The 24,365-nt window shown below is 38.9% G+C and overlaps 1 protein-coding gene across 2 annotated transcripts in view; it reads left to right on the top strand.

The window, feature by feature from the left end:
- Dpp4 (dipeptidyl peptidase 4) overlaps positions 1-24,365 on the top strand; it is a 76,377-nt gene that overhangs the window by 24,467 nt on the left and 27,545 nt on the right. For both annotated transcript variants that reach the window (XM_013142395.3, XM_013142394.3), the window contains exons 5-14: positions 254-334; positions 6,719-6,771; positions 6,884-6,956; positions 7,728-7,848; positions 10,581-10,741; positions 12,186-12,298; positions 19,112-19,247; positions 21,706-21,750; positions 23,790-23,897; positions 24,156-24,223. In XM_013142395.3, coding sequence (XP_012997849.1) covers positions 254-334; positions 6,719-6,771; positions 6,884-6,956; positions 7,728-7,848; positions 10,581-10,741; positions 12,186-12,298; positions 19,112-19,247; positions 21,706-21,750; positions 23,790-23,897; positions 24,156-24,223 — 959 coding nt within the window. The remainder of the gene's footprint in view (positions 1-253; positions 335-6,718; positions 6,772-6,883; positions 6,957-7,727; positions 7,849-10,580; positions 10,742-12,185; positions 12,299-19,111; positions 19,248-21,705; positions 21,751-23,789; positions 23,898-24,155; positions 24,224-24,365) is intronic.

The raw sequence follows: 24,365 nt of genomic DNA, 5'->3' as shown, positions 1-24,365 counted from the left end.
TCCTCCCATTGAAGCACTGCTGTCTGGGCTCCTAATCCCCGTGCTAGCAGCCATCTGTCCTTGGATAGAATTAACCCTTCTCTTCATGGCTTTTAACCTGGGTCACTGCCCATTCACATCATGGTCATTTGTGTGGGTGACTCCTAGAGTGTGCTCCCCAAGTCATGTGTCTAAAAGAGTACCCTCTGCATGGTAAGTGGTCAGGGATGATAGTTAAGTTGGTCACATTTTCTTTCTTCTATTTGATCCACAGGAAGCCTTTGGAAATTCTGTGAGTGATTATTCAGTATCTCCCGATAGACTCTTCATTCTCTTGGAATCCAACTATGTGAAGGTAAAAAAAACTGCTTCTAAAAATCCTAAGACTATATTTTTGTAATGGATTTCAATATATGTAATGTACATTATTGATACCTAAGTAACATAATTGCCACTAAAAACTCATTAATTCAGCATTAAGTCATTCTTATAAAAGACAAACCCAACCAGTGTTTTAAAGGAAAATTATTTTAATGCTAAAAATCACATAATTAATATAACAACATGGGATAAGTTAATCAAATATATGATAATAATTTGTGGTAAATATAAAGTAAACTTGCATGGAAGATTTTTACGTCTAGTGATATAACTCATTTCCTTTGTCTCAGATCTGTGTATGGTAAGACTTTCAGTAAGTATGTGCTTTACAAAAAGTTAACCCTCTTGTCCTCCGAATGACTCTGTAAGATGCCCTCAATCACCTCCCAACCTTAAAATTCTGCCATATACACATCATTTTTAGGGGACCTTCACTCCAGTCATAAGGTCCTGCAAAGATCAGTCAGCCTCCTCTGAACAGCATTCACCCATCAAGGGGTCCTCACACCATCAGGCAAAGATCCACTCAATCACATATTGTCCCTATTTGGGATGGATGCCACTTGCTGCTAACTTTAACTGCCACTTTCTGGCTACCATAGAGTTGGACTTCATTTGTCTAGCATAGGATGCTTTTAGACATGCAGAAAGCTTTGAAATCCTGGTGAGATACTCTATATTGAAGACAAAACACAATGCTGGGGATTCCTACCTCAGATTTTTTTTTTTCTGAGATAAACAACATTAAGTGGCCTTATCTCACACAGCAATGCTGTTCTAGTCAAGCCAAACAAAGCAGTCCCTACTCCATTTACCATCTCAGGACGGTGACTTTCAATCATAATATTTACCCTGGATCTCTGTGTTGGGTCCCATTTCCTGGATATGAAGACTCTTTTTAGTTTTGCTAAACCCATCAATTATAAGTAAATCAGAATCCTGTGCCAACTGTAACATATCTATTCTCAATAAGTTCATCTGTGTAATTCATTGCTTCTTACTCTGGAAAATAAATTCACTTAAAGAATTTATAAAAATTCTCAGTGCTGAGATCAATAAACTGAAGTCCCTGGGGTGAAGCTGGCACCAGAATTGTTTAATGCTACAGAATCTTTTAATGGGAAACCAGTGTTGAAAGCCACTGAATAACAATGGTTTGTTAAAAATTGGTAAAATTGTTCTTGTTAAAGATTAACATGCAAATGAGGCAGAAAGGTAATACCAGCTCAGTTGCTACTTAGTCTGGTATCACAAATGTGTGACGCACACTACCCAGTGGAGTTCACTGATGTTTTAGACAGTTGTCATTAGTAGTTTGTATTTGTTGTGTCATTGATGTTTACCTGTGCATTCTACTGCGTTTCCTGATTTCACTCCATACTCTTCCCCCACCATCCATGCTTCAGGCAGTACCCAATGTTTCTTTTAAAACCTAAGTTAGATTAAGCTAGGACTTCTCTCAAAAACTCCCACTGGCTCCCCATCATATTCAGAAGAAAACACCAGCACTAGACATGGAAACCATGGGGCCTCTCTCACTGGACCTCAGCCTGCCCATCTGAGCTACCTCTCTGGGTCTCCTACCTTCTGTCCTGCACTCTTCATGTTTGGGGAGTGCCTCTCTTCCCTACTTGGCACCTTCGGCTGTTCTGGGAAGGTTTGAAGACCACAGATGTCTGTGACCCTAATCCCAAGTACTTTCATCAGTATAGCTAGGCAAGGGGACTAGAATACAGTAGATTCAAGAGCTCCCTTGTGAATCGGTGATCTGATCAGAGAACCTTTCTTTTTTTTTTTTTTTTTTTTTTTTTTTCTTAAGCATCATTCTCATTCTCATCCAAGGTTCACAGCACATGTTGTTGCTTCTTCCTGGGACCTTCTTCCCCATGATTATGTTTTTATTTCTCTAGAAGGCCAGCACCAGGCTGTCTTGGAGACCTTGCCCCGCTCTACTGTGGTCCCCTCACATCCCACAAATCTTTCTCTCTGTTACAGGGCACTACTTCAGTTTCTTCCTAGCATTTTATGATGTTTTGTTATTTATTTTTTTCTTACTTATTGCCAGTCTTGTTTAGTGCTGGTGTCTCTGTGTCTTAATCACTGCTACAGGACCTGAGACTGGAATACATGGCAGATGCCTAACGAATGCTTATTAAGTGGACATGTGCGTTATTATAAAGCACTAAATGATACATTATTGGAAGCGAAGAACTATCTTTGTTTTTTTTCATTTTCAAAAGTGTCCAATAAAGGTTGATGGGCAGTGTAAGTTCCTGGCCTAACCAACTCTCAAAATGAAAGAATACCAGAAGAAAGAGAAGGGTGGCTGAAGCTCAATATCCATTGGCTTCGAGATCCTACCTCATGTAACTTCTCTCTGAGTTAGTGCATCTAGAATAATCAATTATTACCACTAAGTTGTTAACTACCAATATATAAATGAATGAGTGAACAAGCAGGTATCATACGGCATGGTGTGGATACTCTCATAGCATCTCTGCTCATGCTTTATTTTATCTTTTCAAATTTTAATTTTTGGTACTACATGTTTGCAGTGCATAATGTTTACATTCTCACAGAAACTTAAGCACATGCACATAACATATTTTAATTCTTTTTTCATCTCCTTCTCCTCATCTTCTCCTTTCCTCCTTCCCCTCTACCTTCATCTCTTGGTCTCCTTCCTATTTGTAAATATCTATCTCCGTATTTCCTACTATCTATGTTTTATGTTGTTTGTTATGTATATTTTAATTTCTTGAATAACAGAAACCATGAAATATTTAAGTGTGTGTGTCTGATTTATTTTGCTTAACATTGTGGCTTCAAGGTGCATCCATCTACCTACAAATGACTCAAGGTTACTGTTCTGTATGGCAGAGTAGTACTCTACTGTATATAAATATCACCTTTTCTTTTTCCATTCATCTGTCAAGGAACATATAGGCTGCTTCCAAGATCTAGTTATTAGGAACTGTGCTGCTATGAATATGGGTGTGTTCATTCTTTGATGATTTGGAGATAATATTAGTTGTACCATCTATCACATGTTGATGTTTCTAGAACCTTGTTATGCACTTTGCATACATGCTTAGGCACCTCAGATTGTTACTGTCATTATCCCGATTTCCCTGAAAAGAAAGTCAAAGCTTAAAAGGAAGCTTCCATGATATTACACAGTACAGACTTGAATCCAGGTTAGAACATTCCAAAGCTTTTGCTCTTAAGCATGATCTTGCTTAACTTTTCATTTAGACTTCTCTCTGTTGTCATGAACTTTTACCTATTCCTTGTGTGGCCACCCTCTACCAAGAAATTCAGCATGAGAATCACCTTTCTATTAGCCTCTCTCTCTGCCACGACCCAGTTTATGATGCCCACCGCTCCTTGACTACCACCAAATCTTACTGTGATTCCTTTATTGTAGTTTACTTGCTCACATCCCCCATTCAAATACGAGCACTTCAAGGAGGGTAGCACATGATAAATGGTTCCTGACACTGTTTATAAGCTAAAAAGATTGATGAGTCTGTTGCAAAAGATAAAGCAATCATTCCAAACATCTTGAGTTTTCTTTTACAACTTATTTTGGTTTTGTCATCCTGAAATGATCTCAGCCCTTCTTAATATTTTCAACTTATACCACACCTTTTGGCTTTACCAAGTATTATGTTGGACGTTGCCCAGAAACAAGCGTGGGGTGTGTCAAAATAATCCAAAAGTCAGGAAAGGAATGTAAGATTTACAAGAAATGAGAACTTAATAAATATTTGTTGATATAGGAGTGTAGAAAGATTAGAAATAAGTATTTAGAGTTAGGAAACCTGATTCTGTGTCTCAGCTTTGGGATCATATCACAGATGTCCTTGAGCTTCCCATTTCATCTATCTTAGTACAATTTGGATTTGATTGTAGTTTTGTTTTATTTCTTGAATACCTTCTGTACGACTTGCACTGGATTCCAAGTGTACAATGATGTAAGACACAATTTCTTTCCCATAGGAATATGATAAGGAAAATAGACACACAGACAAGAAATTGCTTTTAAAATATCTTTAATTTTTATGTGCATTCACATGCAGACATAAGTACAAAAATAAGATCATGTGCATACTTTTTAATCTTCAGCTTTTCTGCTTGGACCCCTAGTATGTACTGTATGATCAAAAAATATGGAAAAAGTTTATTTTAAAAACAATATATTGCAGTGAAAGACTTACTGCCATTAATCTCCGTCAAAATCCTTTCTCACTTTGAACATACTTACACTGTCATTCTTGCAAGTTTCTAAAGCAGTTCTGGGAAATCCTCCTTAGAGAGTATCTTATTGTTTTAGAGTGTGATTAAAATACAGTGCATTCTGTTGACAAATGCCATTCAACTAAAAGACAGACTCATTAAAATACTATGATGTGGCCTCATAAACCTTACTCATCAGGTCTGGTTCCATAGCTCTTCCCCAACAACAAAATGCCCATGAGAGGTGAACATTTTGAATGCTTCAGTGCATTTCAGCAGCATGAAGCACAACTAAAGACATAAAAGAAGAATCTGAAGCCATAGATCTAATTCATTTAAAAAATAGTTAATGGGCTTCATAATTTTATTCCTGCTTTAGGTTTCCTGAACATAGGCAAACTTTTTCTATGTGCTCTTTAATCTCCCCTCCCCCACTTTCCCCTATTAACATCCTGCATTATGTGTGACATGTCTATTATAACTGATGAGCCCATCATTATCGACTGATACATTGCTGCTGACTTCAGAGTACATTAGGGTAGACTGCTGATTTTGCCAAATGTATCACACACACCCACTATCACAGTATCACATGAAGTAGTTTCACTGTGCTAACCACTGGCTTTCTTTTGCTTGGAGGAAGTGAGGAATGAGTAGGTGGAGACAGAGGTGTTTTAACTGTCTGCATAGTTTTTCTTTTCCAGAAAGTCAGTGGTCACATACAATATGTGACCTTTCAGATTTTCCTGTTCCACTTAGAAAAGTGTATTTGAGGTTCCTTCATGTCTTTTTGTGATTTAATAACTGAATATCACTGAATAATAGTGTATTGTAAGAATGTACTACAAGTCTATTTTTTAATGCACTTTAAGGACTTCTTGGTTGCTTCCAGATTTGGGCAATTATAATTAAAGGTGCTATAAACATTCACGTGTAGGTTTATATGTGGTCATATAAGTTTTCAGCTTATTTAGAAAAATAACAAGGAGTTTGCTGATTGAGTTATACGAATTTGGCTTTTTTTTTTTTTTTTTTTTTTTTTTTGGTCTTTTTGAGGTCTCACTATGTAGTTTAGGCTGGCATTGGGCTTACTTTGTAACCCAGGCTAGTCTTGCACTTGCAAAATCCTCCTGCTTCAGCTTCCCAAATGCTGGGATTATAGGCGTGTGGCACCACAGCCAGTTAGATTTGGCTTTTTATGTAAAGGCTTCTATGGATTCAGTACATTTATTGAAGTAAAACTATTCAGATATTTGTAGCTCACTTACAAATAATTTTTGAAGAAATATTTCCATTTTTCAAAATTTTATGATTTACTGGCAAAAGTATGCACACAGTCTCTTGTATTCTTTAGTGTCTATAAATTCTATAAATTACACTTTTCATTTCTGGTATCAGTCATTCATATTTCTTTGCCCTTGTCTATTGCCATATTAGCAATTATACTACTCTCCTTATAGGATTTTTTGTTGGTTATTCTCTGTTGTGCTTTCTATTGATCACTGCTTTTAATTTTACTGTTTGATTTCTTCTACTAACTTGAATTTAGTAACTTGAATATCATTTTCAGCCTCTTGAGATAGTTGTTTAAAATATTGGTGATACATTTTTAAATTGTACTTTATATTCCTGAGTAGCTTTCAAATAATCTGACATTTGACATTTTCGTAAGTGTTCAAGGTAAACATTTCTCCAGATCACTACCAACAACAGAATCATATATTTTAAATATTTTGCAAGTAAGATAAGTGTAAGGTGAAAATTTGAATTTTTCCAAACGGGCAATCTTAACATGCTATTTCAAGTGCGAGGATTAATACTACACAAAAAAATTGCACACAGGCCTGCCAGGTCCCAGGAAGTCTCCCTGAAGAAAGTGACGCCAGAGCAAGGTTATAGATGAAGCCCAGAGGTGTGTATACAGGTGGTCTCCAGGATACTTTAAAATCCCCACATCCCAGTAATCTAAATAGACATTATTTTGAGTACAGAGGGATATATGATGAAATTTGAACATTATCCAGTAATCTATTGCCATACTTGTCATTTTGAAGTGCTATAGCAAGTGGCCAAACAATCAAGAATCACAGAAGCCTGAAATGTGTGTTTTCTTTTATAGCAATGGAGGCATTCCTACACAGCTTCATATGATATTTATGACTTAAATAAAAGGTCAGTACTTTCCTCATAAAACTCATTAGGTTTTCCTAATGTAATTTTTTTTCAAAAGGAAATCTTACTGTGAGTTATTCCTTTGGTACTCATTTCTTTTATCTTTTTCCAGGCAGCTGATAACAGAGGAGAGAATTCCAAACAATACACAATGGATCACATGGTCATCAGAAGGTCATAAATTGGTTAGTAAATCATGCCGGTACTCAAAAACATTGGCTTAAATTTTGCTTATGCAGAGGATACTAACCCTGACACAAAGCAGGCATCTTAGGAAGCCACTTCATTTGTTAGAAAGTACAGTGATATTGCCCCAGACAGTGCTCCACTAGCCTAACACAACAAATACAGTTCCTGAAAGTTTTCAGACTTCTAGTAGGGAATTGCTTATTCATTGAGAAGTGCCTATTATACTTTTAAGGTGTAGTTGTCTGTTTACTTAGATATTTTTTGACATATGCCTGCTTTCTGCTAATTTAGAGACCCTCTGAGTCACTGTAGATACTCTTCATGTTCTCTGGTACTCGTAGAATTTGTGAGGCCCAGAAGAATTTCATTACAAAGATGGAAGGTTTATCTGCTCTCCAGATTCTCTTTCCAAGAATGCAGCTGCACTCCCTCTCCTCTGCCTCTTAAGAAAGAAACACACAAGCATATTTCATCCTGTAGAAGTGGCCAGCTGTCTAGGTCTTTGCATACACTCTAACAGTAACGTAATAGTAATTGTAAACTTTTTTATGGCTAATGCATTAAGAATGTTATTAAAATTATTTGGAAATTGTCTCCTGTGTACTTGTAATTTAAGAGTAGAGGGACTAAATGAATCCTTGTGTGCAAATTTATTCTTTAACTATGATAATAATTACTCCTGAATAAATAAGGACTTCTAGGATTCCAGAATAAAATGTATTATAACATCATTAATTAATTAATACTGATTTTTTTTTCTCTTTTAGGCATATGTTTGGAAGAATGATATTTATGTTAAAAATGAACCACATTTACCAAGTCACAGGATCACGTGGACTGGGGAGGAAAATGTAATATTTAATGGAATAACTGACTGGGTTTATGAAGGTAGAGACTCCATAACTTTTCCCAATTTTAAAATCTATAAACTGCTTAAAATACTCAAACATTTCCTCAAAAATGGGGAAATTCAATGGAACTCAAATTATGTTGTATTTATTTTGCAGTCATTGAGTCTCTTTGGGGACTTACAACACCAGGTATTTCACACACTTAAGAATTTCCCAAGAGTAGTGCGTGCTTCTTGTGCCCTCATTAACAACACTCCTCTTGTCTTTGGTTTACTGCCACAAAGGGCCTTTATATATAGGTAGCTTTTCTGGCTCTACTAGGACACAAAGGCTTCAGATTAACATCAGCTGTTTCTTTAACTAGATCTACCTAACCCAGAAGTTTCTAAGGAAAGCTAACTACTCCCATAACATTAAAAATGATGATAAACTATCATCTGGAGCTTGGAGAGTAAAGGAGAAGAAAATGCCTGCTTTATAGAGGACCTGAGTTCACTTGAACTTGGACAAATTCTGGTTTGTAGAATTTAAAGAAGATAATTAGAAAGGCTCAGGGAAAAATGAGTTGCTTCATACTTATTAGAAAGACTCATCTTTATTTTACTCTAATGATTATTCTTTATAGATCAAAAAGTTTTATTTTATGATTTAGAGTCTCACCTAGTTCCAGTCAATTTTATTTAACAGATAATATTATAAAAATCATAAACAATGTTATGAAAAAGACAAATTTCCATTGCCCAGAAATAAGCATTTTATTAAAACTTATCAAGAAATTTACCTATATGAGTCACTGGGTTGGGCACAGAGGTTCCTTAAGGATCTTCTACATCAAGTGGAGCAAGCCTGTACCCTGAGTGTGTTCCTCACTCAGGCACTGGTAGGTGTCTCCAAGGAAAGGACATGACAACATATAGCCATCATTTCTAAGGTAGACAATAGCTGCATGTTTGTGACTAGGTCATTACATGTGGGAAAATAGCTTCATAGCTCCAGTGTGGGCCTTTCTCTAAACAGTGGGCTTCTGCTTCTAGTAGAAAATTATTGCATCATGAAAGTGAAAAAACTACAGTACTCCTTTCAAATCAGCATGAACAGGAAACAGACATCAACGGCTACCCTATTTTTGAATAATTTTACAGACCAACACCTAGCTGTAATTGTATTGAATTTCGCTGAAACTGTTATAGACTAGAATCAGTGGGTAAAAGCTATGAGGAATATCAACTCAGGATAGTATATAAAGAAGTTCTTACTGGTGGCCTTTGACTTGGAGTCTTATATGATTCTTAAGTTATAGGGTGCCTCAGACAATTCATTAAATCTATTGAAATCTCAGTTTCCTATTCTGTAAAATTGGCAGTCTATTAGTGAACAGACTCACCTAGAGACCTTTGTGAAGCATAGATGTGTTGTATAAATTCTAAATGGCTGTAAACATGCAAATTGATACAGGTATGAAGCTGTCAAATGGAAGTAAGCCTCCTTAACATAGTAGTTACAATATAGTAGAAATAGTAGTTTCAGCATTTCCACTATGTTGTAACTATGTTACAACTGAAATAGAGGCAGGTAGGGTCAGTACAGTATAGCCATAAATGAAAGTGGTGAGATCCTAGGCAAAGTTTTTATCCCCTTCAGGCCCTCTTCACTATGCTCATCTGTACAGCAGGCTATTTTAAGGATTAACTGGTGTAGTCAGAGTCAATTATTACCAGGACCTTGTACATAGTTCACATTTATGGAATGTCAGCTGATCATCAAGACAATCATTGTATTTTATTCTTGATATTATTTTTTACCACTACTGCAGCTATCATTATTACTGAAAATGTATTCTAAGCATCATATAAAGAGGTCGAAGACATTTATGGGCACACATAGTTTCCTAACCCTAAGTTTAATTTTCTATGTTTCTGCTTTAATGTTTATGCCCACATCATCACATGAGAAGAATTTTCATCTAGCCCACTTTAATGTCCCTTCCAAGTTAACAAAAGAAATTTAGGCAGTTTAAGAGTTAGAGATTGAATATCCCATAATAATCATAAGAATGAATTACCAGTGTTAAGTGTTATGAATGAATCCAAAGATATAGTATAGAGCAAGATATTTCATTTGCTTCCTTCTTTGAGTTTATTTTCTGACCTATCAGCATATACATCAGAGGAGGGTGTCACACTAAGGAAGTTTTTAGTTTCTAGGCTGCCAAAGAAGTATTTCCCAGTAGGGGTCTCATGGAGCTCTTTCCATTCTAAATGCATTCTTCCCACAACATGTTTGTGCCAAGAGTAGTAAACTTTGGGTACCATATTGGTTTGGTAGCCTGGAGCTATGCACCACCCACCAGTACCCCGCGGGCTCAGTACAAACTGAGCCCAATTGGGGAGAGTATGCTGGCATGTTGACTGTTTGAAAATTAGAAAGGAAAATCAGCCTCCTGTGTGAAATTTACTTTTAGTATGTTTTGAGGCATAAATTTAGAGGATTATAAGATAAAGAAAAATGTAGTGCTTATATTAAATATTGCATGCTAAAATATTCTAAAGTGGTCCAATGGGTTACTTATTTTTACAAACCATATATATCCTTGAAGATTTTATTTTTATTCATTTGTATTACTCTGATTTTGGAAACCCAGCAAATGTAAAATGGTTCATTAGTTGAACTTTACTGTAATTACTAAAGCTAAAGAGAACAATATTTTGAATATCAAAGCCAATTTATCAGCTACTTCTTGTAACAGAACAATTTATGTCTTTTTTTCAGAGGAAATCTTCAGTGCCTACTCTGCTCTGTGGTGGTCTCCAAACAGCACTTTTTTAGCATATGCCCAATTTAACGACACAGAAGTCCCGCTTATTGAATACTCCTTCTACTCCGATGAGTCACTGCAGTACCCAAAGACTGTACGGATTCCATATCCAAAGGTCTGCACTCCTGTTTGTATAGTGGTTCTGTGATTTGATGGGAAGAGAATGGTTGCATTTAATCCCTCCCTGCTAATGAAAATATTGTCAGCCTCTCTTCAACAGCTTGCTGTGATTACTCTTGCTAAAGTCAACAGCATCTGGCAATTTTAAAGTATTTTTATTATCCCAGGAAAGAGTGTGATTTAAGGTTTTGTAATTTCTCCAAAAACTTTGAGAAATGACAAGCAGAAAAAGATGGTGAAAATGCTTTTGAAAGAGGTAGGGGGATGAAAATGTTTGAATGAAGTAATTGAATCAGAAGCTCATCTCATTTGTAGAAGTTGGAATGTGCCCGAGATGAAGTTGAAAAGCTTGGTTGTATATCAGACTGTATTACTAATTAACAGGATACAGTACATGACTAGTTTTAGTGATTCGATTATAGATTTGGCACTAATGTAAACTTTGCATGTCCTATATTTGTAATAATAGAGTCACATCTTGGTTTTCAGAACTGTTCTCTGCCCCAGGATATGTGTTTATTGTAATTGAAGAGCTCTGTTAAGCAATGTAAGCCAGGCAAGAGGGTGTTCAGACGGGAGCCAGGCATTCTTCCTTAGTACTGTACAAATGGCCCCAGTGTTATCTATAAGAAAATCTAATGAAGTAGTTTTGCTATAAGCAATTTGAAAAAAAAAGGAATTTTTATTTTTACCAACTCACTTAATTTGCCTTATGAAAAGCTGCCATTTTCGGAAAGGAGAGGAAGTTAAAAGGAAAAAAGATCTGGGACTAAATATGGAGATGTGTTTTTAGTGAAATGTTATTTTTGATGAGCAAAACTGGCACAAAAAAACCCATAAAATATTCTCACTAAATATATCATATTATTTCTAACTAATCTGTCAATAGAAGGTCTATGTGAATATCTTAAAAAGCTTTAGGCTTCTGTCATAACATTGACAGTAAAACTCCAGCATGGTGACCCTGAGCATGGGGTGGAAGTGAGAATACCCAATTAACATCACTGGCTCTTGGCTCAGGTACTAATTTTCCCAGAGGTTCATCACAGTGACAGGCCCCCACGACATCCCTTGGAGCAGGCAGTGTTTTCAAAGGACAGAATTGATTTTGATTTTTGGAAGTTTGTCCTTACTTGTACCAACTCCATAAGTTATTAACATGTAAACATTCTTTATTCAAATATGGAGCACTTTGGATCTTAAAGTTTTACACACACACACTCACACACACACACACACACACACACACACTATATTTCTGCTTTAACTTGAAAAGGTTGCATTTCCTGACTCTCCCTTTTATTTTATTTATATTGAATTGTTTGAGACAGTTTGATTGCACTATTTTATGGCCCTAATGTGGATATTTTGTACAGTTTTAAGTTATATACTTTTGTTAGTTTTTTGTCAATACCAATTCTCCAATTGTTTTTTCCTAGGCAGGAGCTGTGAATCCGACTGTAAAGTTCTTTATTGTAAATACAGACACTCTCAGCTCAGTCACCAATGCAACGTCCATACAAATAGCTGCTCCTGCTTCTGTGATAACAGGGTAAGACATTAGCTAAAGTTCCATAATGCTCAGAGTCTGGGCAGTCTCATACTTCCCAGGGAGAAAGTTTCAGTACACATGACAGGGTCATCTCAGCGTTGACCATGTCACCCAGATCGGCATTCATTTGTTCTTTGTTTCAGTGGCTTTTTGTTCAGCCCCTACTATTGACTTCAGGGTGAGCATGATTCTAGTGACAGGGATGCATGCTGGTCAGAGCAGCCAGCATCACGGGTACTGTGGGTTCTACGCTCAAATTGGAGGAGACAACCAACAACCAGATTAATATCAAAATGCCATGTGGCAATATATGTTATGAAGAAGGTGATGGGGCTGGTGGAGGTAGTCAGCAAACACCCCTGTGATGAAATAACTGTAAGCAGCGATGGCTGAGGAAAGCGAGGAATCTGTCACACAAACACTGCTTGTGGGTGCTGTTTGAGCAGAGGGAATGTGTTGGGGCTTTGAAAGAACTACAGGAAGCCAGAGGGACTGAAACCTTCTGGATGGAGAAGAGAGGGTTCTAGGGAGAAAGATCACACAGGGCTTTGTAGGCTAGGATGAGACCTAGAAAAATTGAGAGAAGCTGCAAATTCAGTTTAGGCACACTATCATCATCTTGTGTCTCAAGACAGGATTTGCTTACATATCCTTGGAGGTTTGAAATGCTGTTATTAAGTGCCTTCAGCCTGTGTCTTTCCAGTACTTATGATCAGGCAGATGATATAAAACAATGAGATAAATGACTCTAAGAGTGAAGTGACAGAAGTATAAACACCAGGTTGGAGGCATTCCAAGGAGGGCAAATGGGGTTTCCATGATGCCTGGGATCAAAGACAGCTTCCTAAAGAATGTACAGATTGTGCAAATGGGATTAAAGCAGGGTACAGGGAAGGTGGATGCTGAAGTGGAACAGAGTGTAGGAACAGCTACCCAGGAAAAATCTGGCAGTGCTTGGTGTGGTCTCTTGGTTTACAACCAGTATTTATCCACAGGGAGAATGAGCCCTAAGTGCCTGCTAGAAAAATATCCCATCTGGAAAGAACTTTAGACCTCACTAGCAGTTTGTAAATGCTTTTGAAGGACCTGGAAGCTTTGTGAAAGTGAGATGTAGTACAGAGAGAGCAAATAAATGGGAGATTGCTGCTCAGGGTGGACAAGCCTAGCCCTCGTCCTCCTCATAGCCCAGGAGCCTTGAGAGATGAGACAGAACTTGGAGAGATCCCAGGGCACGGCTAGAACTCCACTGTGACACACAGCTGAGAGAGCTGAAGCTCTGCGAAGTAAAGTGAACCGCTCCTGCGGTAGTGTGGGAGTAGAAACAGGACAAAGGCTGGTGCCTGCTAAGACACGATAATTGAATAATCGAGTTAAAATGTGCTGATCACATCCTTGAGGGCTGGGAGCGAGCTCTGTGCTCAGCCCTTGCTGTCTCATTTCTTTAATGCAAGCACCCTGTGGTGTCACGTTCAGGACCATTGTACAGATTAAGACACCGAGACATCCTTATGAAGTGCTGAGCTCAGGAAACCTAACCAATTTTACAGGTTTATTTTTTTGCCCTTTGTGAGTTAATCATTAATTCTGTGTACTTTTTATTTCTTTAAACTAAACTCCATTGGCTGGATAATTTATGTGGTATGTAAAGAATCACTTTGGGAAACGCCACAGCAAAGTGCTGTACGGTGGATTTAAACTGGGGAGGTTGCAAGTTTTCTAAAATTAGGTCCTAAATTTTCTCTGAGGACAATGTTCTGGCTTGCAAAGATATAGCAGCATGAATGAAATTTATACACGCTCTACCACTTAGCGAGCTGCTGCTGTGTTACCCCGTAATTCACTGATTTCTGGACAGATTCACCTTGCAGGGGTCAGAACCTCTTTTCCTTCCTTGGTTCATTTTTCACTTATTCATGTCCCTAAGAGGCCATGTCTGTCTGGCTTCTAGCAAGTGAAATCGTGCGGCTGTTTGAGGTTTGTTAGAAATTTGCAGAAATGGGTGGAATTGTGTAGACACTCTGCTTGCAGATAGCAAGTGAAAGGGGCGTTCCGGCAACTCTCCCAACACCTCACCAGACCCTGAACCGGGCCCAGCCTTGCTGCTGCTTTGCTGCCATAACACTAAAGTTGATTAGATTAGTCAAGCTGCTAATGTATATTAGCTAGTTATAACGGGAATCTGAGAACCCAAAATATTTGAGAGAAAGCAGCACTATAAAGTAAAAGCATGTAACTCCTAGTGTTTTGTTTGTAGCAGAGCTTATATGGCCAACCAAAATAACACAAATACGATAGGGTAAGGGTCACTTTTACAAGACAGCCTCCAAAGACATAATAAGTGCCCAATCACTATCTGTAGAACAAATTAAGAGATAAATTAGTAGATAAGATAGGTTTTGCAGGTGATTTTCTGTGTATGGAACAGGAATTCACAAAGCCAACTCTATCAATAGCCTCCATAGTGACTTTGCAGAGGAATCTTCTTTTCCTCTTCTTCCTATCCAGCTGCAAATGCTGTGCCTGGAAACAGAGGACTGGAGAGGGCATGTTCCAGTAAGGGACCTTCACCCAACACCTGCTGAGTGCTCTCGGGTCCACTGCATCAACATTCATGACTTACCCCACCCTTATTCTCTCCGCTGCTAAGGAACACATTAGATAAAGACTTGTTCTATCTCTTCTACATAGTGGGTGACCTTTGGTCTGTAAAGCAGGGTCATCAAAGACTGAAATTGTCACACAAGATATGAGTGAACCAGACAGATAGTCCTTGCGAACTAGCTGCATCTGCAAGAAAGGAGGCAAATCAGGGCTTGTTACCAGCACTGCATTCTTAGATCTGTTCCATCTTGCCCCACCCACTTCTCTTCTCATTGATCTGTCAGCAACCCAGGAGAGCTGGCATCCTTATCAGAGCGGAGGGTGGCATGGAGCCCGAGGCCAACACTGGCAGTACGCCTGCTTCCTCTGGTGATTCACTAAATTAATCAATCTGCAGTCTGCAGTTGCTCTTAGTAGCATTTTTCCCTCCAATATTCTTTCCAGTTAGTTATGCATATTTTATTTTAAGTATCCTTAATGTACCAAAAGAAACATTTATGCAAATTAGGGGCACTGATAATACCCCACAAACTTTTATTAAATGTATCATCTTTGCAAGACATTGTGCTAAGACAGTCAGTCATTTAATAAATAGATTCTCTAGTATGATGTTCAAAATTAAGTGTTTCAATGCATTCAAACATGATTTGCCCTATAAGATTTCGTTTACATACAACTCTCTAGGAATAAGTAGACTTCAATGAGTGAGAAATGCTATCCTAAAAAGAAACAGGAAGGTAAAGCTAGCTACCACTGTTCCCAAAGAGCTGGGCAGAGGTTCTTCAGTGGGCATGAGTATGAACAGGAGATCTGATACCAACTTCTGGATTTGAACCCTGGCTACTGTACTTCCCAGCTGAGTGAGACTGAGCAACTTACCGACCTCTCTGTACTTCTGTTTCCTTATCTACAAAACAAAATGACAAGAGTACTTACTTTCCAGGGTGGTCATGAGCTTTATGTCAAACTGTCAGAGCAGTTCCATACACCAAACAGACAGCACATGGTGCACACTCTCATGATTAGGTCCAGAAATTCCTCTCTTTGCATTACTATTAAAATCAGCAAAATTCTCTTTGGACTTTACTGCTCCAGAAGTTAGAAAAGCTTGTTGAGTCACCTAACATAGGATTACTTAGTCTAGGTTCACCGGACGACTTAGATGCAGGTGTGGCTCCTTGCTTACCATTCCCTAATCAGTACAAAGAGAAAGCCTACTCTGTATTTGCCTGTCTCTGTAGAATAAAAATCAACAGGTAGTACGGAAAGCATCATTGATAGTTCTGTTTGTTGGATGTTTCTGGACTAACATGGGCAATTTAACTTTTCAGTAAAAAGTTCAGTTGGGGCATTTGTTTATGTTTCTTTCATGACTCTGACATCTCAGCCTGGCATGATCTCAGGGCTACAGTGGAAGGAAAGTATGTTTCTTTCAAAAATTCAAAAGTATGATTATTTCAAATATTTAAAAAGTACTTTCTGCTCAACCAGTGGCCTGTCTTTCCTGAGCACCAAGGGTGCAGAGTGCACTTTGGGCCATGGAAGTGACAAAGGTAGTAGAGGATCGAGGGTCATTAAACTTTACCTAGAAATGGGCAGGGAGGCGGTGGACACACGTGAGTTTCCTGGCTGACTCCCTACATTCCATTACTGAATGTTTACAGATGAGGAAAAGTTGCTTTGCTGACTTCTGAACCTGAGTAATTTATGGCTTCAACAGATAAAGATACTTAGCACCAGCACTAATCAAGAAAAAGAATTATTTTGTTCCCTTACCTCCCCCTTCCGCCACCAGAACTCTTTAAAAAAATAGGGAGGATGTTTTGGTTCCCAGTTTTCTCAGACATACCTCTAGAGCCCTCCAAAATTTTATGCATGGGAAGAGAAGCTTTACCCAGCCTAGACAGGCATACAATTTTCATCAAATTGTTCAAATGATTTTGATGTAAAAAAAAAAAAAAAAAACAGGATGTCTCATGTAAACTCCAGGTTGGTCCATCAAGGACCATAAACCAAATCCACCCTGCTGCCCATATTTGTAAGATCTCAAGGAAGAGTGGCTTTACATTTTTTAATGACTAGGAAGAAAGGGGAAAAGAATATGCTTCATAACATGAAAATTATATATTTAGATTTCATCTTTTCAGTGGAACACAGCCACTGTCATTTGTTTAAGTATTGTCCAGTGCTTCCATGCTGCAAAGGCAGAGTGTATTGCTGTGACCGAGAAAGTGCAGACCACAAAGATTAAAATATTTACTGTCTGCCCCTTGACTAAAAAAGTTTCCTGAGCCCTGATCTAGAAAATTCATTTTGAAAAGCTTCCTTTTCTGTCTTTTCATTTTTCCATTCTCTGATTTATTATGTGTCCTGGATAAGGCTTACTTGCCTTTCCCCTTCTCACTTGGCTTCTTTATTATGGGAGAATGCTAAAGATTTAGAGGAAGAACTCTTCTTACCCAAGAAGATATGCACCACATTCTCAGAAGCTGCACCCTGACAGTTTGTGGTAAGCACCTGAAAGCTGGTGATAGCTGTATGGTAGCAGGGAATTTCCAAGAAAATCTTCATGAAAAAGGGGACAGTTCAGCGATGACCTGAAGAAGTTAGGGTATGGCTGGCATTTTGGATTCAAGGACAAGTTTAAACAAAGAAGGAGTAATTTGGAAACATCATAGGATGTTCTCCAGAGCACAGGCACCCAGGAAAGGGAGAAGGAACACAGAGGTTCTTGGTAATAAGCAAGAAGAGGGTTGTCATGGAAGGGAGTTGCTTTGTGTGGAGTGTGGTGCTTCGTGCTTGTGTGAAGTGGTTGGTTTCTTAGGACCTGCATTGGAACAGCATGGAGACCCAGGGTCACCAGGTACATTAACATTTTATTCAGCCATGAAAAAAAAGGTGAATAGTCAAGCAGAGCCTGACTAGTCCAGGGGCCTGGAGTGCTTTATACTGAGCCATCCTGAGTTCTCAGTAAATAATTGTTGCATGTTTCAGTGTCTGGGAAGGGAGTGGAAATGGAAGGCATCTGTCAGTTCTGAGGAGGCCAAAGCTACTCATGCCACAAAAGTCACGAGAAGATTGTTTTTCCTTTCTTGAGAACTGCATGCCACAGGAATGTCAGGAGTGTTTGTTTGGAGCCAGGCACTGTGCTCAGCTCTGGGGATTCCCTGTGAACAAGACAGATGTGGATTCTGGCTGCCTCAAAGAGCTGACAGAGAAGCAAGGTGACCAGGAGAGGGAACAAATGGAGGGGAAATAGAGCAAATGGAAGGGCTTAGAGGGAAATAAGACTGAGACAGCCTGGGAAGGAAGATGAGAAGATTCATTTTGAATCTTCTGACTACAGGAGAAAAGGCATCAGAGAGAAGTGATTGGCAGACAGATATCCAAACTCACAGTAGAGACCAGCAAAGAAGTAGAATATAGTTATATAGCGCAAATAATGCTAAGGAGGCTAGCAGACAAGTACACTATAAATTCCATGCATTTCACTACAAATCAGAAGATGGTTCCAAAAATGTTAGAAGGTATGTGTTGGAGAGGATGCACTGTGAAAACTGTCTCTTGTTATATAAATTTATGTTTAAAATACCACAGAGTTCCTTGATTTCTTCACAAAGTTTATGTTTTTGCTCTTGAGAAATGGTTTTGTAAGGATATAATTCTTTGATTTTTAAAATCTGTGCAGGTTGAGTCAAATTTTTTTTCCCGCATTTAAAAATGAAGTTGAGAAAAGGGTCAGCTGTAGTTTCCTCTTAATAAGAATTTTCTGAAGAAGCATGTCCAGTTAGCAGTAAATACTCAACTCTCAGCCAGTGCCCCTGACCTCACTGTAGCGTTTCTTCGTGACAACAGAAAGGAGACGAGAAAACATCACCATTGACTCCCGGGTACCAGCAGAGTTTAGGACCTGATAAAGATAGAGTGTCTGATTCGGGTCACAATTCTGGTCTGATTCTGGCTACTGCTGAATGTTTCTGCTGTTTTTCTTGTTGCATCTGTTTTAATTTCCATTCAAAATTAAATTGCACTTTAAACCAGAGAAGTTAAATGTTGCGATATTGAATGGTATTCTTAATCATTTAAAACTCCACTTCTTATTAGGGCTGATTTCTTTTTATGGTGTAAAATGTTTATTTGTACCAAGATCTGGAATAAATTCATTCTGTCTCTCTGCATTTCTCTCTTTTCCTCTCTCCGCCTTCCTTCCAGGGATCACTACTTGTGTGGTGTGACATGGGCTACACCGGAACGGATTGCTCTGCAGTGGCTTAGGAGAATTCAGAACTATTCCGTCATGGATATCTGTGACTATGACAAATCCAGACTAGGATGGAATTGTTCACTGGTAAGGACAGATTCAGGTGCTCTGCTTCCAAAACCACAAGTAACTGGAGGGAACCCAGGGAGAGTGAAGATTGGCAATTAGCACCATCCGACAGTGAGGCAGTGAATCAGTCTTAGGTAACTCTAAAATAACATGATGGTACTTCTTCACCTTCTTGCCCTACTCATGCTATTTCAGTTATGGTACAGTCACTTAGGAAGGTGATAAGGGGTGATGGGAAAATCAGAAAAGGGAATTTGTATGTTACTTTTCTCATTGCTGAGATGAAATACCCTAACCCTAACATCCAAAGTTAAAGGAGGAAAGGTTTAGTGCAGTGCACAGTTTGTAGAGGTTTCAGCCCACAGTTGGCTGACTCCAAGGCAGGGTGGTGTGGTAGAGGGTGCATCACAGAAAAGAAACGCTCAAGGCCGGCAGAAGACGGTGAAGTAGCCAAACCAAAGCAGCAACAGCAGTAGCAGCCTGCCCCTCCCTTTGGTTCTTTCCGGCCACCCACCCTTTGGGCGGGATCATCCACACCCAGGCTGGGCCTTCCCATTATCCATAAACAGAACTGTGCCAGATCAGAGAGCAAATTTAGTACCCACATCTTTGATCCCAGCATCACACACTGTAGATTCAGCCACCTTTGAGAAGCCCCACCTGTGCCCATGAGGCTTAAGAGGGACATCTAGACACAAACCATAGCAAAACCTGAAAGACTGTGCTGGTGTCAATATTTAAAAATTTAAAAAGGTGAGGGACTGCAAGAACAATGAAAGTGTTTTAACCCAGAAGACATAGCGACAGGGAATGGCTGGCTAAGTATATGTAAAACAAAAGAGTGTCCAGAGGCCACAGATCTATTGCCATATTATTACCATCTTTAAGTAGGAATCAGCTTCAGAATTTCAGTAACTGCCAAGCAAGCGGATGGCAACACTTGGGCAAACTAAGTGTTAAGACAACATTGAAGTACTGGAGTGTTTCCAGCCAGAAGACCATGGGGGCCAGCTCGGCTTACATATCACAGTTAAATCCCTTTGAGACACAGCAGTCTCAGGAGGGCTAGGCACTGGAAGATATTCACTGAAATATGCAAAGGATCCTCAAAAGCCTCCCGATTTGGTCATGGGCCCTGTGTCTCCATACTTTCCTCCCTGCTCCCATCCTGGCTAGGCACAGGGCAGACTCACATCTCGGGCAGCTTGAGCACCCCACATCTTGATTCACTTATTTATGCAAGAAACAATGAGTGCCTGTAATGTTCCAAGTTCTGTACTAAGCTATGGATATTTTAAAATGGGAATTAGCCTGCCTGGCCCCAAAATGCTTCTGCTCTGGTAAGAAATCCCATTATGAAAATAAACCCTAAAAGTTGCCATTTATTGAGTGCTTGCACTGTGTCAGAGACTGTGGTGACTGAAGATTAATGAGTTTAAGTCACTTGGTCAGATCAAAGTGTGCCAGAACTCACATTGCAAAACACAAGCCCCTTGCTTCCTACTGATTAGATCACTTTAGTATCACAATGTTGTGCCATAAAACGAGGTACACAGAGGATGTAAGACAAAAGAAGATAATTCTATTGTGGTGGGGGTTGCCCAGAGGAGATATGACAGAGTTACAGGTAGTCTAGGATAGTGTGTTATCTATGGTCAAGTAAGGACAAGAGCTCCATCCTAGCAGAGGGCTGTGCTGAAGCAGCCAGGGTGAGCATTTAGAGCACGTGGGAACTGGGGTCCTTGTCCAGAAAGCTGAAAGAGGGGAATAGAACTGAAATAAATAAATAAATAATAAGGTGATATAGACTCAGGTGCCATTCTGATTTAAGTCTCACCTTGTGAAAAATGAGGATCTGACTCAAGGTTTTAAGAGAGTCTTATTGTGAGACTAAATCTCTTGCCAAATGAGGTCAGCTGAGCACTACGCAGGGCGGACAGCAGACCAGAAAGGGAAGAGATAAGCAGTCTCTCCAATGTGGAGATTGTAGCAGTGCACCAGGGAATTCTTCCAAGGACATGAACGAAGGTAATGTTGGCAGAGGACAGAAAAAGAAAAAGGCAGGGGACGAGGGAGATGACTGAGGGGAACAAGAATCTGGATGGACTTCCAGGTCCCTGGCTGGGGTGGAGAGGAGACGAATAAAAGTTTAAAAACAGGCTACTGGATGAAAGAGAAGGAAGTTCTCTTCAGTTCTGTATGCACTGAGCTTAAAATACCAGGAGAACTTCCAGTGTAGTGTATAGGGTGAATCCAAGACAGAATCTTGCGTGAGGGAGGTAAACAATCAAATGTAATTACATGGAAAATACTAACATAAATAAAAATATGAACGGAGATGATTTTTCAATAACTTTATCATAAATTCCCTTAAGTGCTCCTCCTCTGCTACTGTTCATATCACCACATTGTGGCTAAAGAGTGTATTTCATCATCTTTCTCTCTGAAATATTTTTATTGCATTTTTGTCTTCTAGAAGAATGAACACACTGAGATGAGCACGACTGGCTGGGTTGGCAGAGTAAGTTACCGAACTTTACATTCTATGGGTCAACTACTCAGAGCTATGATTTGTAGGTATTCTACAGTGGGGCTTTGGGTTATTTGGCGATACCAGAAATACTAATTGACCTATATCTCAAATATCGGAAGTACTTTCCATAGAAATATCTTTTTATGAAGAATATGTTGCATATTCAGTTGAAAAAAATAAGAGGATAAGTGAAAAATCAGGAGCAGAGCAGACAAAACAAAACATATACTCTAGGCAAATTGGAGCTCCCAGTAAGTTAAAAAACGATTGCTAAAAAGCAGCCAAGATGCCAAATGTGTTTGTTGACCTCATATTTGAGGCATGTGCTTTAAAAGCAGAAAACACAGTTTCCATCCCAGCCTGGACACATGCCTAAGGAGATCCAGCAAATTCAGTACCAATCATGTAATGCCCACTACGCACCTCTCTTTGGGGAATATCATACTTAGGTGAGTTCACACGTTGTTAGACACCTGGCTGCAGCACTTTCACTGGAAAGCAAGGTAAATCCCCGGGAGGCTTCTGTCACTGCTGCTCAGTCCCACAGCATTACTTCAGCATCACACAGAATTACCAGTGGTACTGCTCCAAGACCATGGAGCGTGTAGGTGAAGGAACTCAAGCCAGCATGACACCTCAAGAAAGACGAGGGATGAATCACACCTAATTTTAAGATCATTTCTATTAATCCTCCTAAAGAGGGAAACACAGTGACACAAAATACATTAACTTTTCACATGTCTTGGTTTACAGAGATTGAGGCCTCAATCGAGCAGGGCAGCCCTGTCTGGCTGGGCTCAAGCTCCAGCCGAATTCTCATGTCCTTTTCTGCAGGCATTGATTGGGCAGAGGGGAGAGGTTTGCCAACATGAAAAGTGGTTTCCTCCATGGCAAGAGACATGCTACACTTCCTCACGACTCTTCGAAAAAAATATGTTTTTTCCTCTCTGTATTTAACCAGACAGATGCCACTTTTCACACATTTCTACTAGGCACAACTCCATCCAGGGGAAACAGGGAAATGTATTAAAAAGATAAGGCTGTGAACACAGGTCTAGAGAGGGGAATGTGCTTCAGAGCTCTGTAATGAGAACACCAAGTGTACTGCACGCCTCAGCCTGCTCCATAAATGAATTCACTTTGAATCACTAAATAGAAGAGGGAAGTATTTTTCTTCCTTCCCAAAAATGGGAGCTGATGAGAGAGGAAACATTGAGAGTGCAATGAACCAACAATTTTAAAAGACTATCTCCTACCTGCTCTCAAATGTAGCTAGGAAATAGAAATCGTAAAACGACATATTCCTTTCAGGCTGGGATAGATGCTCTTCTACTTAAACTGCACTATATTCTCTGAATTATATTTCACTGAACTGTAAAACACTGCAAATTTTGTTCTATATTACTGTACAACCTTTTTGGTAAATGGTTGATCAACAAAAATTTAAAAGGCTTATAATAAAAATGAGTACACAAATGCTTACACATAAAATATACATCAGACATTTCTTATTAGATATCTAGTGCAGAAATGGTTAACAACTAAGCCTGACTTTCAAAAACATAATTCTCCCAAATTACAAACACCTCTATTCTGAAATAGTCAAATAATATGTGTGCTTCAAGAAAGCACATTTGTAAGACCAAGGAAATGCATTTCTTGAAAAAAAGGGCCTGTTCTAAATGTCATGCCCTTATTGCCACAAGTCATATTTATTCTCCATGGAAAGAGAATGCCCTCAAATAATGGTAACCATTTCTGTTTATCAAGTGGTTTGTCCAGCTGATTTTATGTCTACTCTCATGTACTCCTCACAAGAAACTGTTCATGAATTTGTTCTTATTTTGTGTTGTCCCCATCATATTAAAGCAAAAAAAATTTTTTTTCAAGACCCTCCAGTTTCATTTAGCAAATAAAACCTTTGGTTTTTGAGCATGGGTGCTGGGGAGCATTCAGTACAGTTGGCTCTGAGATGAGACAGATGAGATCAGGCCTTTAATGCTTCTTTGTTCTCTCTTATTTTCTAGTTTAGGCCCGCAGAACCTCATTTCACCTCTGATGGTAATAGATTCTACAAGATCATGAGCGATAAAGAGGGTTACAGGCACATCTGTCATTTCCAAATAGATAATAGAGTGAGTATTCTTAATTCGTTTTAGGTTGACCTCCTATTTTTCAAACTAACTTGAAGTGGAAAGTTAGTAAATCCTATCAATGTGTACAAATAGAATAATTCAAATTCTTTAGTGATGTATGGAATAGGGTGGGGTGTGATGTGGACATCCAACAAGAACTATCAAGGCTAATTTAATTCCTGATACAGATGATTCAACCCTCTACTTAATTTTAGTTAAAGAGAGTCTAATAAATCTTTTATTTAAAAACCACATCAGGATTGCACATTTATTACGAAAGGATCCTGGGAAGTCATTGGGATACAAGCTCTTACCAGCGATTATCTGTGAGTATTCTAATAATCAGTAGGATAGAAACCCACTCATAATCACGCCCTCTTTGCACAGAAGTAGGGAAAAAAAATCTCCGACAAATAAGAGAAGTCTATTTGGAATGTGTTCAATACTTTTTTTTCTTTTCAACATACG

The sequence above is a fragment of the Cavia porcellus genome, unplaced genomic scaffold (assembly GCF_034190915.1).
Source record: "Cavia porcellus strain 051 isolate PalLab524CR breed Dunkin Hartley unplaced genomic scaffold, mCavPor4.1 scaffold_12, whole genome shotgun sequence".
In the NCBI taxonomy this organism is placed as follows: Eukaryota; Metazoa; Chordata; class Mammalia; order Rodentia; family Caviidae; genus Cavia; species Cavia porcellus.
The sequence above is the reverse complement of the archived record's forward strand: the minus strand, read 5'-3'. Positions and strand labels throughout refer to the sequence as shown.